General features: G+C 44.6%; 1 protein-coding gene across 2 annotated transcripts in view; it reads right to left on the bottom strand.

Moving 5' to 3' along the window:
• Positions 1 to 16,717, bottom strand: part of LOC122541208 (antigen peptide transporter 2-like) — a 31,520-nt gene that overhangs the window by 425 nt on the left and 14,378 nt on the right. The window contains exons 5-11 of one of the 2 annotated variants that reach the window (XM_087979756.1): positions 15,826 to 16,023; positions 15,368 to 15,496; positions 10,818 to 11,006; positions 7,122 to 7,295; positions 5,298 to 5,457; positions 4,747 to 4,883; positions 456 to 1,630 (exon numbers count right to left, since the gene is read on the bottom strand). In XM_087979756.1, the coding sequence (XP_087835882.1) occupies positions 1,589 to 1,630; positions 4,747 to 4,883; positions 5,298 to 5,457; positions 7,122 to 7,295; positions 10,818 to 11,006; positions 15,368 to 15,496; positions 15,826 to 16,023 (1,029 nt within the window). In that variant the 3' untranslated portion in view covers positions 456 to 1,588. Of the gene's footprint in view, positions 1 to 455; positions 1,631 to 4,746; positions 4,884 to 5,297; positions 5,458 to 7,121; positions 7,296 to 10,817; positions 11,007 to 15,367; positions 15,497 to 15,825; positions 16,024 to 16,717 lie in introns of those variants that run through there. The other variant, XM_087979755.1, reaches the window with a different exon arrangement.

The raw sequence follows: 16,717 nt of genomic DNA, 5'->3' as shown, positions 1-16,717 counted from the left end.
CTGGGAGGGGAGAGAGAGAGCGTGAGAGAGAGCGAGAGAGAGCGAGAGAGAGAGAGTGAGCGAGAGAGAGAGAGAGCGAGAGAGAGAGAGTGAGCGAGAGCGAGAGAGCGCGAGCGAGAGAGAGCGAGAGACAGAGTGAGAGCGAGACAGAGATAGCGAGAGTGAGTATTAACAGCAGGCACATAGAGTCAGTGTCGCCTAATGCCATCAGTGGGCTGGGGGATCTGGAGATGTAAATCTTACAGTGCTGCCCATGTCCCCACCACCATCTCCTCTATTAGACTGTGGAAAACCGTCATGACATCAGTAAGAAACCCAACCAATCAACACCCTTCCTTTCCAGGGTGAGAGGAGGCAGACCTGCCCCGGAACACCTACCTGGAGCTAAGCTGGAGGATCAAGGTGATTGCAGGACATTTGCAAGTTTATTGGTTGTTGAGTAGTTGATGTTGGGGACTGTATTTCAACTCCAATAATTTGGAAAACATAAATGTGTAAACTAGCACAGGGAAAGTGAGAGTTTATAAGCATAGGGGAGAGAAGCAATTTATTGTATGGCAGTGTATTGTTAATATTATGAGACTGAGGCTAAAGTAAATTAGAGGAGGGAATAGATTTAAAAGTTTCAGGTTAGAAGTGCAGAACAGCTCAGCCAAGTGTGTCAGTGGGCAGTTAGGGTCACTTCCAATGTCACATGCAAGCCCGTGTGCAGGAAGTGTCACCATAGCTGGAACGATAGTGCAGGAGCTGGAGATTTCTAGATTAGATTAGATTCCCTACAGTGTGGAAACAGGCCCAATGGCCCAACCAGTCCACACCGACCCTCCAAAGAGTAACCCACCCAGACCCAATTCCCTCTGACTAATGCACCTAACGCTACGGGCAATTTAGCATGGCCAATTAACCTGACCTGCACATCTTTGTGGGAGGAAAGCAGAGCACCCGGAGGAAACCCACACAGACACGGGGAGAATGTGCAAACTCCACACAGACAGTCATCCGAGACTGGAATCGAACCTGAGTCCCCGGTGTTGTGAGGCAGCAGTGCTAACCACTGCTCTGGAGAAGATGGCCCCAAGCCAGAATGGTTCCACCTGGGACTGAGCTTCTCGAGGGTGTTTTGTTAGTGTCACGGTGAGCGTTTTAAACTAACTTGGCGGGAGTGTAGGATCAAGCGAAAATAACAGAGGAGCAGACTAGGGTTCCTGAAATGCCAGCTCGCACCAATGAGAGAATAATAAGTTATTCAGCGGAGTCAGTGTAAGAGCAAGAATCTAAATCATGTTGGTGAATACACAGAGATTAGGGAAGATGGTGAGGGAGTTACAGATGCAGATTTTGAATTAGAATTACGATGTGTTGGTGGTGATGGAGTTCTGTGAGGAGAAAGTGAGGTCTGCAGATGCTGGAGATCAGAGATGGAAATGTGTTGCTGGAAAAGCGCAGCAGGTCAGGCAGCATCTAGGGAACAGGAGAATCGACGTTTCGGGCATTAGCCCTTCTTCAGGAATGGAGAAGTGATGGTGGTGATGGAGTTCTGACTCATTGAAGAGCAAGGTGGTGTTAACTATTCCTCAGGAGAAGGTATTCAGGAAAATACAAAAGGGATCACGGGTGATGCTTTGTAGTTCTGAGGAAATAGAACATTTCAGAAGGTTAAAGGGCAGAATCAATCTAATGTAAAGGTTTAGATACATTGCTCAGTATAGTCTGTAGAACAGCAGCAAGTGGGGAGGACGTAAATGAACAAACCTGCAGGGGAATTAGAGAGGTGTAAACATCATATATTAGTTATAATGGAGGACTTTAATTAGCTGTATACAGACTGGGATAGTGTGGTATAAGGGGCAGGGAGGGACAAGTCTTCCTAGACTGTATCCAGGAGAGATTCCAGCAGCAATGTGTGTCCAGTCTAACAAGGAAGGAGGCTCTGCAAGAGCAGGCTTCTGGAAGTGAGGCTGGCCAAGTGAAGGAGAAGGAATTAAGGATCAGTGATCATTGTATCAAACGGTTCAAGCCAACGGTGGGAAATGTCATGGGTCACTCCAGAGGAAGAAGAATCAACTGACAGAGAGAGGATTTTAAAGGGACAGGAGCAGAGCTGGACTGATCAAATGGAACAAAAGGTTGGTGGGGAAAAACAGCAGCTGAACAATGGGAAGGGGATGGTCCAGGTACAGTCAAGGTATATTCCCTCCAAAAGGAAAGGTGGGACCATCAAATCGGGAGCTCCCTGGATGGCCAGGAGATAGACACTCCGATAAAGTAGAGAAAGTCTGCTTTTGGCAGGTGTCAGACAGATAATACAACTAAGAGTGAGGAGGAATATTTAAGGTTTGGGTGGGAAGGTGAGAAAATAAGTGAAACAAAGAGAAATTATGGGAGAAGGCTGGCAGCTAACATAAAGGGACAATGCCAAAGTCTCCAATACGGACATGAACAGTAAGAGGTGGTAAACAGGGGAGAGGGCTGATTAGGCATCAAAAAGGGGATATACACATGAAGGTAAGAGGCAACTCAGAGGGGTTCAAGGATACTTTGCATCTGTCTTTACCTACAATGTAGGTGCTGCCTTGGTCACAAGACCACATGTCAGGCCATTCAGCCCACTAAGTGAGATCATGACTGATCTGATCATCCTCAACATTTTTTTCCCGCCTTTTCCCCATCACCCTTGATTCCCTCACTGTGGAAAAATCTGTCTGTCTCAGCCTTGAATATACAGAAGGAAATTGTGACAGAGGAGTAAACCCAGTCAGTTACAAAACTTTTAAATTGATAAAGATGTGGCGTTGGATAAGCTGTTTGTACTTAAATCAGGACCAGAGGAGATGCATCCAAGGATATAGAGGAAGTGAAAGTGGAAAATGCAGAGGTATAAGCCACAATATTGCAATCCTCCCAGGATTTGGAGTGGTCGAGGATTGTCAGAGGGCTGGACAATTGCAAAATACAAGAGATTGTACACAGAGGCTGAGAAATCGCAGCCCATTCAGTATACTATCATTGGCAAGGAAACGTCGAAGAAAACTATTTCAGGGAATTTTAGTAGCCCCATGGAAAAATATTGATGATTTGGAAGAGGCAGTATGAATTTCTTACGGGAAAAACGTATCTCACAAACTTCCCGTAGTTCTTTGAAAAGGTAACAGAAAAGCTTGATGAGGGTATTGCTGTTGCTGTGGTTTATCTGGATTTCCAAAAGGTGTGTGAGAGAAAGAGTGCCATACAATGGATGGTTGAGATTTAAAAAGGACAGCAGTAACATGGATACAAGATTGACTCAGTCTCGGATAAGATAATAGGATAAAGATAAATGGGTGTTTTCTGCAGAGAGTAGAAGATTTGTCGTGCAGTTCTCTTGGGGTCAGTAGTGGACCCTTGCTTTTCCTGTTATGTACAAATAATCTGGAACTTGGTCTGCTGGGAACAATTTCCATATTTGCAGATGATGCAAAACTTAGAAGAATTGTAAAGTGTGAGGGATCAGTGTGTAAATCCAAAAGGACATTGACAAGTAGTGGACTGGGCAAATGGGGGCATTTAGGGTTCAATGTGGAAAAACTTGGAGCTGATGGACTTTAGTACAAAGAAAATGAAAATAGTATAAAATAAAGAGTATGATTCTAAATGTTGTACTGGAGCAGGGGTTCCTACAGGGAAACATACACAAGTCATGAAAAGTGTGAGGGAGAGAGCTATTAATAAATCACAGAGTATTCCAGGCTTCATTCATTAAGGCAGTGATTATAAGACCAGAGGGTTTCTGATGAACTTACACTGCATACTTGTTTCAACTTCATATGGAGTACTGTGAACAGCTGTGGGCACCATTTTATAGGAAATAGGTCAAAGTATAAGAGAGAGTGCAGAAGCGATTTGCAAGAATGGGTCCAGAGATGAGACACTGAAGATGATATGGAGGTGCCGGTGTTGGACTGGGGTGTACAAAGTTAAAAATCACACACCACCAGGTTATAGTCCAACAGGTTTAATTGGAAGCACTAGCTTTTGGAGCACTGCTCCTTCATCAGGTGGTTGTGGCACATATGATTGTAAGACACAGAATCTGAGTCTTATGATCTTAAACGTCCCAACCACCTGATGAAGGAGCGTCGCTCCGAAAGCTAGTGCTTCCAATTAAACCTGTTGGACTATAACCTGGTGGTGTGTGATTTTTAGCTTTTAAGAGAGATTGGGGAAAATTTGACTGAACTCCTAGAGGAAGAGAGAGCTAAGTGGAGATGAAATAGAAGTTCTTAAAATCATGAAGTGTCTGAAAAAAATACACAAGTAAGAAAGTGTTGCTGCTCATAATTGGATTGAGAACCAAAGGCCCAGTTTTGAAGTGTTTTGCAGATGAAGTGAATGCAACGTGTGGGATGCTTTCCACCCAGCATCTGGGAAATATGGGGAAGGTAGATTCAATTGAGGTATTCAAAAGGGCATTGAACGATTATATAAATAGATATGATGTACAGGGAAATGGCTGGAGGTTAGAACAAAATTCATATTCTCAAAGTAAGTGCACGCAAAATGCACTGAATGGACTCCTTTTGCAGAATAACAATTCTGTCACTGTGATAAATCTGTTACACCAGTAATAAACCCTATCAATCTACACCCTAACACAGTGTAATAAAGCTCTGTTACACCTGTAATAAACCCTATCAATCTACACCATAACACAGTGTTAATAACGCTCTGTAATAAGATTTTCTGTGAAACCTGAGGCTGCTCACTCACCGTATGCTCACTCTCCACATCGAGGGAGCTGGTTGCTTCATCAAGGATGAGGATTTGAGGTTGTCGGATGAGAGCTCGAGCAATGGCTATTCTCTGTTTCTCTCCACCAGAAAGCTGTCCTCCTGCCTCTCCGACATCTGAACGGGAGAGTGTAATATTTCAGTGATGCTCACATAGTATTGATCCCTTTCCCCTTCTCCATACAGTGGGGGCAGCTCAGTGACCTGAGCAGCTCCTCATGTGGCTTCTCTCGGAGATGGAATTGAGCTCCCCACTGGTGTAGCCCTCCACAGAGATCAGTGGGAGCAACTCCCAAACACTCAAAGCCCAGTCAGTCAGTCACCCTCGATAACACAGTCCCTCACTGTCACATTCAATTACAGTCGCTCACCCTCGAGAATGGAGACCCTCAAAATCACACTCAGTGACACTCACCCTCAGTAACAGAGTCCCTCACTGTCACATTCAATTACAGTCCCTGACTGTCCCTCCTGATCATCCTGCCCTCACTCCCAGTCTGGCTGGGTGTCGAGTATGGTTTCTGATGATACCTGTGCTGTAGCCATGCTCCAGTCCCTCGATGAATTCATGGGCATTGGCCTTCTGAGCTGCTGCAGTGACCGATGACATCGGAACGTTCTGGAGACCATAGCAGATATTGTCCCTGACAGAGAGTGCAAACAGCACAGGCTCCTGTCCCACGACACCCAACTGAGGAGCAAAAACACAAGAGTTTTGTTCAGAATCACCAGGAGAGAGACAGACTCCAGTGTGGTTGTAGAATGCTGTCGGTGTGAGAGGACCAGGCAGGATAGTGAGACCTGTACTCAGTGCTCACCAACAGACCGAGAGTGTTAATGAAGGAACATCATTCAACACAGCTCAAAGCATCACACATCTCGAGAAGGACGTATTGAGTGTAGTCAATATGCTACACACCGATATTATGTGTAATTTGGGATGGACAGATGGAAATTGATGTGCATATCCCCCACTGAGGCAGTTGGTAAAGTGATAGACTTACCTTTATTAACTGAGGTACTGGCTTTAAGTGCAGGGAGGTGATGCTGGAACTGTATAAAACATTGGGGAGGTCACAGCGAGAGTATTGTGTGCAGTTCTGGAATCCTCATTCTAACACTGGAGACTTACCAGCAAGTTGTCTGGGCTGCAGAGTTTCAGTACCAAGAGAGAGATGGGACATACTGGGATTGTTTTCCTAAAGCAGAAGGGACTTGATTTGAGATTTATACAATTTTCAGGAGCATAGATAGGATAGAGAGGAAGAAATTTTCTCTTGGTGGAGGGGTCAATGACCAGGAACACAGATTTAAGGTACAGGCTGGAAAGTTTAGAGGGCACTTTGAAGGGAAACTGTTTTACCTTGAGGGAGCCTTGAACTCACTGCCTGTCAGGGCGGTAGACACAGAAACCCTCATACCATTAACCAAGATGGGCACTTGTAACGCCAAGGCATACAAGACAATGGGCCAAGTGCTGGAAAATGGGATAAGTTAGGTGGTTATTTTTGACCAGTGTAGATGTGCTGGAGAGCTCAATAACAATAAATGCTTGCCTTATTTAGTTGGAGGGCAGGTTGGAGGATAAATGCTAGCCGGGTTAACTCCCCTGATTTCCTTCGGAAAGAAGCCCTGGGTTTTCTCACAGCCACCACAGCAATCAGACGACTCACAGTTCATCTGAATTACTCTATCAAGGAGAACAAGCCAAAGATTCATGGAGGAACAGCCCAGGAGGGTGGGTCTACAGGTTTTGGGCACAAGTGAGGAAAAACAACAGTTTCTTCCCATTATAGCAGGGATAATCTGACAGAGGGAGGTGAGAGGGAGGGTGGTCAGTCCACAGTCAGCGACGGTCTTGCTGAAAGAGATGGGGATAAATTACATTGGCCACTCGGGTTGGTCAACGATCAGAGGGTGATGGGCAATGGGCATATTTCAATCCAAATGTAGACGCTTTTCCCTGTCGCAAAAGGTTGCTCAGGACGGAAGTTAGTTCAAATATAAAGACGGAGGTTGGAGCTTTTTGTTTGTCGGTCGTGCCAAGGGCAATGGAACCAAATTGGGTAGATTTGGAGAAGATGTGGATCAGATGTAAGCTATTTTGTGGTGAACAGGCTAAAAGGCCTCCTCTTGAAGGATAGAAAGCTGGGAGCTGAGATGCAGCATTTGCAGAGAGTGAGTGAGTACAGGGCAATAGAATGCCAATCCCTGGAGTATTATGTGCCCAGTTTGCTTGTGGTATTGCCACTCTGCACCTCCTTATTCATTTCAGACTTTTCTCCCTGACCCTGGGGGTTATATGAGCCACTCACTCTCTCTATCCCCAGGGACAGGGGGACAGCTACTCCTCACCTTGTTGTGGTAATATTTATGTTCATATTCCTCAAGAGGTCTGCCATCCAGCAGGATCTGTCCAGACTGAGGTTGATAAAACCTCTCGAGCAGGTTCACACACGTCGTCTTGCCCCCACCGGAGGCTCCCACCAGGGCTGTGATCTCACCACACTTTAGCTCAAAGGAGACGTTCTGTAAAGAAACAGGACAGGGAGAAGGAGCAGGTCAGCACAGGGCAAGACAGGACACACACATCGTGGTCTGTCACTGGGAGAGAACAGAGAAGACAGGTTCAACTGTATCATGGTTCAGAAGCCAAATTACTAATGGTCACATTGAACTATTAAATTCCAACAAGTCTTTTTTTTTTAACTAGAGGACACACAGGCAAAAAATGGTTGCAGATGTATATTCACTGGCCATCTGGTAGATACCTGTGTGAACCCATGGATAATTACATCTGACGGATATCACAGACATGTCTAACAGGGAGAGTGAAGAAGAAGAGTTAATAAGTGGCTGGTTCTCCACCCCTACATTTCTAAACTGCCTTAGGAGAAAGCCATCTCTTGCCGACATTTCTATGGTTTACCCTTCCACAAACATACACAGAGTACAGTCCCTAATCTGTAATGCATCATGTGATCATGTGGACTGGCATTCTGTGAAGGTCACAGCTTGAGGACAGCTTCTAGACACCCTTGCCCTTCAGGTAAAAGTAAAGACTAGCCCTCACTTTGCTGAAAGCCATTCACTGCTGAAAGGAAACAGGACAAAAGAATTTCAATTAAATTGCAAAGAGAAGAATTTCAAAATTGACTGCTCAACTACCAATATCCGCCCTACTTTATCACCCAATGTAATGGCTGCTACATTCACTATCCCCCTTTCACTCTTTCCCAACTGCCCAGAGACTGATCCATATATCTACTCACTTTTATCTTTTTGTTTGGACTCACTTTGTGTGCCTGTGTTACACTTCTACGTTTTTTGGGGTTTCACTAACTAATAAACTCACTCTTCAGTTCAAGAACGGGTAATCAAATGAACTCTTTTTCAAACATAAGTTCGTTTGGATGTGGGAGAAAGGCATTCTATTGGAAGCTTTTCCATGAACATTGTTGCGACCAGTTAGGGGGTGGGTGAATAATGAAGGGGAGCCAGTTTCCGATGATGCAAATGAGATGAAGGCACTTTGTGCTGAAGACCATAAGGAATCTGCAAGTGGATACAGATAGGTGGAGACAGTGGGATACAACTGGACAGATGGGTTTAATGTAGGAAAGTGCGAGGTCATGTACTTTAATGGAAGGATAATTTTTAAATAGAGCGAGACTCCAAAAAAAAGTGCATGTGGGTGTTCTTATGAAACACAAGTTAGCATGTAAGTGCAGCAAGTAATGAAGAAAGCACATGGAATTTAGGGCTTTGTGACTGGCGAGATTAGAAACAGAAGGGTCTTCTTACAACTACACACAATATTGGTGAAGCCATATCTGGAGTACTGGGAACAGTTCTGATCCCGTATTTACAAAAGGATTGACTGGGATTGGGAACAGTTCAAACGAAGCTCACGAGGTGATTCTTGACTTATGAAGAATTGCTAACTAGATTAGGTCTTTATTCATTAGAGTTTAGAAGAAAGTTGGTGACTTTATTGAAAGGCTGATACTGAGGGGTTTGACAGGGGAGATGTTGAGGCTCTTCCACTCATGGGAGAGTCTCAAATTAGGGAACAGAGTTACAGAATAAGGGCGCACTCATTGAAGACTGATATGGAAAGGAAATTTTGCTCCCAGAGGGTAAAGAATGTCTGAACTTCCCTACCCTAAAGAGTTGTCAAGGGTGGTTCATTGGAAGTTTTAGAGGATTTAATTTAAGAGGATTATTTGTATAGATATATTACTTAATATCAGAGTTGACAGCTATGCAGAGGTGGCAAGAGAGCGATGAGGCCCAGGACAGATTGGACATGGTTTTATAGAAAGGAAGGACAGGCATAAGGGGCTGAATGGCCTCCTTCTACTGATTGGTTAGTGCAGTTGTGACCATTTGACGATGTCAAGCTGTCAGTCTGTCTATCTCTCTGCAGTAAAAATGACTGGAGAAAGCCACAATACTGGGAAATGTGATGTTATACACTTTGGCAAGAATAAAGGAATTGAATATTATTTAAATGGAGAAAGACTGCAGAAAGAGGGATTTGGACGTCCTTGTTCATAAATTACAAAAAAGGAGTGTTCAAGTCAATAGGTTATAGGAAAACAAACAGAATACTGACCTTTATTTCAAAGGGTATATAAATAGGGAGGTGTCACTAAACCTATATAAGGCATAAGTCAGACTACAGCTGGAATACTGGGAAGGGTAACCAAGGAAAGATATTGGAGGCAGTCCAGAGAAGGTTCACTCAGCTGATCCCAGATATGGAGAGACCGACTTAAGAGGGGACGTTAAAGTGATTGGGTATGGACTCACTCAAGATGATTATCGAGCACTGAGATAGTCAAATTTTCAATCAGGAAGGAATTCTAAGGTTATTGGGAACAAAGTGGAGTTGAGGATTAGCGGACCAGCCATGGCCTTATTGAATGGCAGAGCAGGCTCAATGGGCCAGATAGCCTACTCTAGCTCCTATATCTATGGTCTTCATCCACTCATTGGCTAATCTAAGATTTCCCAGAAATCCACTGAATCATAATGTCGGATTCTCTCAAGGTATACTAGGCAGGTTGAGTCAGTAGTTAGGAAGGCAAATACAATGATGGCATTTATTTTGAAAGGACTTGAATATATAAGTAGGCATAGTACTGCTGAGGCTCTGGTCAGACCATATTTGGCGTATCGTGCACAGTTTTGGGCCCCATATCTCAGGAAGGATGTACTGGCCCTGGAACGTGTTCAGAGGAGATTCATCAGAAGGGTCCCAGGAGTGAACATCAGATGAGGAACATTTGAGGACTTAGGGCCTATATTCAATGGAGTTCAGAAGGATGAGGGGATATCTAATTGAAACATACAGAATATTGAATGGCTTGGATAGAGAAAGTGTTCCCATTGATAGGAGAGACTAAGCCCTGAGAGCACTACCTTAGAGAAAAGGAAAGACCTTTTAGAACGGAGATAAGGAGAAACTTCTTCAGCCAGAGAGTGGTGAGTCTATGGAATTCATTGCCACAGAAGGCTGTGGAGGCCAGGTCATTGGATGTATTTAAGACAGAGATAGATATGTTCTTGAGAATCAAAGGGATCAAGGGTTTTGATGAGAAAGCAGGAGAATGGGGTTGAGAAACCTATCAGCCATGACTGAATGGTGGAGCAGGCTTACTGGGCTGAATGGCCTAATTTCTGCTCCTTTGTCTTATGGTCTTCAGTCCGTGATCTAAGATCTCACTGTAATCCATTGCAATAGTATGCTCCATACCTGATCTAAGATGTAACTGAGGCCTACTCCAATAGTATACATTATAGTTACAGAATCAGTACAGGCACAATGGAACAAATCTGTCCCATAACGATGGAGCAAATCTGTCCTTCTGTCCCAAAATGATTCTGCTCTCACTGACATCATTGTCTTAGTATCTGATTCAGATCTCAGTGAGATCTCCTGCAAAATTACCTTCAATGCCTAATTCAGAATCACTCTGGGATCCACTGTAACATTACAATGCCTGATCTCGGAGAATAGAGGAGATGATTTGATTATAATCTTACCTTTAAGGCTTGAACGTCGGGTCTGGTTGGGTAAGAGAAGGACACATTCTGGAATTCTACATGTCCTTTCAGAGTCTCCTTTACCAGCTTCCCGTCCGTGGGAACACCGGACTTCCGATCCATATACTCAAACACTTTCTCGGCTGCTCCCACTGAGTGAGTCATCTCCGAGTACATGTGAACCAGGGTCTGTTCAAATAGACAGAGAACAGCTTTACCTTGACAATGTCCATGCTCGTCCTCACCAAGACAGACCAAACACAGCAGCGCATGTACCAACAACACACAGACACACAGCAATGGCTGAAAAGGAGACATGAAGCTGAAAGGGCAACAGCCTTTCAATTGGAGAGCTGTTTCTCATGGTGACCAACAAGAGCTGGGTAATGCTGCCTACTTGGGTGCACTCATTGAAACAAAACTGTTAACTTCACGAATTCAATGCTTGACGATTCAGACACCCGAGCTCGAAAGAAGTGGTACACCTAGACTGCCACGTGAAGTAACTTCAGAGAAGCTGGTATCCAGTTCCCCTTTATTTACATGTGCAAAGTCTTGGACAATGTTCCAGCTCCCTCAGAGTGAACAGGAACTCCGACGCTTCTATTTCTAACTGTCAGCCAGGGCTCCCTGATTGGGGCTGTTAAGCTGGTCCAATAAGGGAACTCGATCTATGTGATCCACTTGGCTGACCTTGTTACTATCACTACACCACAAAATAGTGACATTGTCTAACGGTCCACTGGTGATTCAGAGTGATCTGTCAGGACGTAAGATCGTAATGTCAAAAGAGAGAACGGGGATATGCGATTGCTGCCAATTTGGAACTCGTATGTGGTCTGTGCAAACTTGAAGGAGTCGTTCCCTGTGTTTGTGGAAAACTTATCTAGAACTGGATGCAACATTTAGAAATGTAGAAACTAGGAGCAGTAGTCGGAGGTTCAGCCCTTTGAACCTGCTCCCTCATGCAGTATGATCGTGGCTGATTATCTAATTCTGTACCCGTTTTCCCACCATACACTGGATCTCATTAGCCCAAGAACTATATCTGACTCCATCTTGAAAACAGTCCATGTTTTGGCCTCAACTACCTTCCATGATACAGAATTCCACAGGCTGATGACTGGCTGAAGACATTTCTCCTCATGTCAGTCCTAAAAATGGCCTACCCCATATCTTTAAACCATGACCCCTGATTCCAGGCTCCCTGCTTATCAGGAATATCCTTTTGGCTTTTCCCCTGTCTAGTCTGGTTAGACTGGTTATAGGTTTCTATGAGACTCCCCTCTCATTCCTCTAAATTCCAGCGAATGCAGTCCGAACTGATGCAGTCTATCTTCATACCTCGCTCCTGCCATCCCAGGAATCAGTCTGGAAAACCTTTGTTCCATTCCCTCCATAGCCGGAACATCCTTCCTCAGCTAAGGAGACCAAAAGTGCACACAATACTCCGGGTGTGGTTTTTCCAAGTTCCTGTAATATTATTGCAAGACCACCCTGCTCCTGGACTCGAATTCTCTCACAGTGAAAGCATCCTATTCAGTTTCTTCATCGCCTACTGCACCTGCACGTGTCTGCAGACTTTCAGTGACTGGTGAACAGGAGGGATACCAGGTCCTATTGCATCTGCCCCTTTCTTATACGATCACTGTTCAGACAATAATACGTCTTCCTGCTCTTGATACTAAAGTAAATAATGTCATATTTGTCCACGTTATACTTCATCTGCGATGTATTTGCTCACTGACTCAACTTGTCCAGATTACACTGCATCCTCATCACAGCTCACCCTTCCACCTAGCTTTTAGTCAGCTGCAAATCTGGAGATATTCCATTGAGTTTCTTCATCAAAATTAGCAGTGAATAGTTGGGGTCCAAGCACTGACTCCTGTGGTACTCGAGCAGACAGAAACGAGGTTTATTGAGCAGAAGGTTAATTATGCTAACAGTTCAGCTTAAATAAGCTTCTGGTGTGGCTGTGTTTCCAACAAGTTTAGTTTATGGAGTCATGATTTGGAAACTTTCACTGTATTCTAACAGGTGAAAGGCTTAACAGACAATCAATTTTTCAATGTATAATTTCAGTTACATCACACTGTAGATTTTTGCTATAAATTCTGTGTTAGGATCGAGCCCTCCAGTATCACCTGATGAAGGAGCGTCGCTCCGAAAGCTAGTGTGCTTCCAATTAAACCTGTTGGACTATAACCTGGTGTTGTGTGATTTTTAGTTTATGGAGTGGTTGTCAATAGAGGCTCACGTATACACACCAGACAGGTCCAGCTCATGCTAACATCATTACTAATTTCCATAAGAAGATCTCCTTTGAGAGAAAGACCTTTAAGCCTTTTCATATTTCTGATATGTAGGTGACATATTCAGAATATTTCAGCCTGCAAGCTTAATAAACTCCATCTTTCACCCACATTGACCATTGAAACGGAACAAGCAAATGAGCTCACCCTTCTCCATGTCAGAATTCTCAACTAATACAATAACCCTTACCTAGCAAAGACCCACACTTTCTGGTCAATATCCACACTGGGATTCCTACAGTTGCATGCTACAAGTTTGGTCTTATTGGGAACCACATGAATTGGGCCGGAGCCATTTGCTCACTGTGAGAGGTTGCTGCTGAGATGGGAGAGGTGTCAGTGGAACTGTACGATAACAGGTACCCTAACCAATCACCACGTGCTGTGTACAGTGAAAACTCATGAAAAGGAGCCTCTGTCCACTACCTCTGGCTGAATGGTGCCCAGTTTAGCTCAGAATACCCTGGAACAAAATGGAGTCCCAGAAAATCCAAACAATCGGTGAAGCTAGTTGCCTCACTCAGCAATAAATCCATGAGTAGGTTCTGTCCACTAACAGAATGTTGCTATTAATGTTTTGCCTGAAACACAAATCAGTAAGGTGGTATCCGAATATCAGTGATCGAGCGATTCCAGGTTTGCAGGCTGTATCTATCAATGACTGGGGGGACCATATCGAACAATGTAGCCCGATTACCGTTCGCTGTGGGCAGCATCTGATCCTGCTTAACCAGCCCAAGGCTGCAAACCTCTGAAAGGATAGCCACCATTGGATGTGCACTCTGCTATTGGACATGATTAATTAAATAATCCAGACTGTGCTCAGAGACTCACCGCAAGCCAGTTTAAGATAATCAGTTGGGCCCCAGAGTGACACACTGGCACATGCTGAAAGCTACATTCATAGGAACAGGAGGAGGCCATTCAGCCCCTTGAGCTTGTCCTACCATTCAATGATACATTCATGGATGATCTGCGGTCTAACGCAATATGCCTGCCTTTGGCCCATATTATACGTTTGCTTTAAAGCATAAACACTCAGGGCCCTGTTTTGTATAGGAAAGGTATTTCTACATGAATTGCACCTTCTCCAAAAGAAAGAAGGTGATCGGGACAGTCAAACCCACTGTGTCGCCATGGCAACAGCCTGACCAATCAGCATCCACCTGCCGAGCCTGAGAATGAAGATTGACAGTTAGCTGCTCTCCCTTCATCGCCACGTCAACGATGGACAACCAATCAGCACCTTCTTCTCATACTGTATGAGCCAATGTCTCTTCCTCATTGTGATGAATGCAAGATGAAAAGCTTGATCTCTTTTTAATCAATGTTTAAGTTCTGAATTACCAAGCATTTATTTAACACACACACACCAAAAAGACAAAAACACAATAGTCGCACACGCAAGTTAACAATTGTGCCAAGCAAGTGGTGGCTGATGAAGATATCCAGAAAGGAAGAAATCTAACCGCAGCCCATTGACATTCAGTGGTGTGACTATCACAGAATTCTCCCACTATCAACACTCTGGGGGTTACCATTGACCAGAAACTCAACTGGACTCACCAAATAAACAGATCACAGGCTGGGAAGACTGCAGTGAGTAACTCACCTCCTGACTCCCCAAAGCCTGTCCATCATCTGCAAGGCACCATTCAGGACTGCATTGGAATACTCCCCACTTCCATGGAGTGGGTACAAAGAGGGGAATGTGCAGGGACTGAATGAGAAGATCACAATGAAGGCAATGGACTGCATAGGTATGAGACTGGAATCTAAAGGGATGGGGTGGAAATGTAAGGGGATGGGAAAGCACTGTAGGCAGTTTGGATAGGAATGTGGGGAACTCAACTGGAAATGTATGGGAATTGACAGATCCAATGGAAATATAACGCGATAGGAATAGGGAGAGACTGGATGGGAATGTACAGGAATTGGAAAGGAATCCAAAGATCGAATGGGAATGTACAGGGATGGAATGGGAGTTTGAAGTAATGGGATTCGAAAGAGCTTAGATACCACCACAGAAATCCAGTGAATTTCATTCTTTTTCAGCTCATATTGAAGCTGAGTATGTGAACAGCAAATGGGCTAGCTGCAGATTTCTGGCCGTGTCAAAATGATTGGAGCCAGAGAGAAGGCAAAAGCTAACTAAACCGTATGGTAAACTCTGCATCCCTCAAAGGCAGCCACCATCAAACCACACTCAGACCAGCAGAGAACTGAGAGTCTTACCCCGACGTAAGTTCCGAATTCGCCCTGGTACAGGATGAAAGCGACAAGATCCCCACTGCTCATCTGCCCGCTCCGGATCAGATGCTGTCCAGCGTACAACATGATCAGCTGCATCGCGAGTTGTATGTGCTGCAGAAACACAGCAAGGGGAAGGAATGAGACCACAGGCAGAGTGACAGACATAGTAATACACACCTGAACAAAGAGAGAAAAGACAGAGAGAGACACACACAGAGACAGATAAGGGAGAATCTCACGGTGGACATGCACCCTGGGGGGGAGGGGTACTTTCCCTCAGATTGCTGCTCCCGTCTGAAACTGTTGACATCTGAAATGGTGGCTCTTTCTGCTCATGCTTTGGACAGACCGAGTGCTGAAGCAGTCACTATGTACACAGTTGGGGTGGGGGTTGGGGGGGGGGGGGGGGGTGGAGGGGGCAGACTGTCGTATCCACTTACCCTGTGGCACACCAGGTACACCGCTCTGACAATATCCCGTTTGTTCTTGAGCTGATGTGTTGCCTGGAGCTTTTCCTCGAACAGTTCAGATTCCTCATCCTCGGTGGCAAAACTCCGGACTGTCCTGATCCCGGAAACAATCTCGCCGGCCAGTTGGTTTGACTTGGCGATGGAATCCTGCACCTCTCGGACCAGTGTCTGTGTGTAACGCAAAACAAAGCAGTCAGACACAATCCCACTCCTGGGAATCTGCAACGATTCTTCTTGACTGTGTAAAGCGCTGATCTATTCCACCGGAACCGCAGGTGAAGGTTTGGTTGGGGTAGAAAGTGGGTCCTGGAACTATCAATCACACTGCAGCAACATACATTTGAAGACTTGGTTACCTCATTACAGCAAGGATGTGACTCCACCAACAAGCGAACAGGGGAGATTTGCCAGGATTGGAAAAGTGCTGCTATGAGGAAAGATTGGATGGGCAGGGAATGCTGTATGCACCTTCAGTACTGTAACCTGCAAGGAAACAAACTGGGGTGTTTGGAATTTAAGTACTATTCTGGAAGCAGTATTAGATAAACTCATAATTTGCTAAGACTCTTGGCCCCGACAGCTTGCATTGTGGGGTCCCCAAAAGAGGCAGCTACAGAGATAGCAGACGCACTGGTTGTAATTTTCCAAAAACCTGGAGAAGGATTGGAAATCTGCCAATATGACACCACTTTTCAAAAAGGGAGGGAAGGCAAAAACCATGTAGCTGGTTGGTCTAACATATATTGTTGGGAAAATATTGGAATCAATTATTAAGGAAATAACAGCAACACATTTGGAAAATCATAATGAAGTCAAGCATTCCTGAAATGGAAATAGTCTCTGACTAATTAGAATATTTTGA

Source organism: Chiloscyllium plagiosum, unplaced genomic scaffold (assembly GCF_037043375.1).
Source record: "Chiloscyllium plagiosum isolate Xiang-an unplaced genomic scaffold, Cpla_swu_hap1 HiC_scaffold_35, whole genome shotgun sequence".
Taxonomy (NCBI): domain Eukaryota; kingdom Metazoa; phylum Chordata; class Chondrichthyes; order Orectolobiformes; family Hemiscylliidae; genus Chiloscyllium; species Chiloscyllium plagiosum.
Note: the sequence above shows the minus strand (reverse complement) of the source record. Positions and strands in the feature narration are given on the sequence as shown.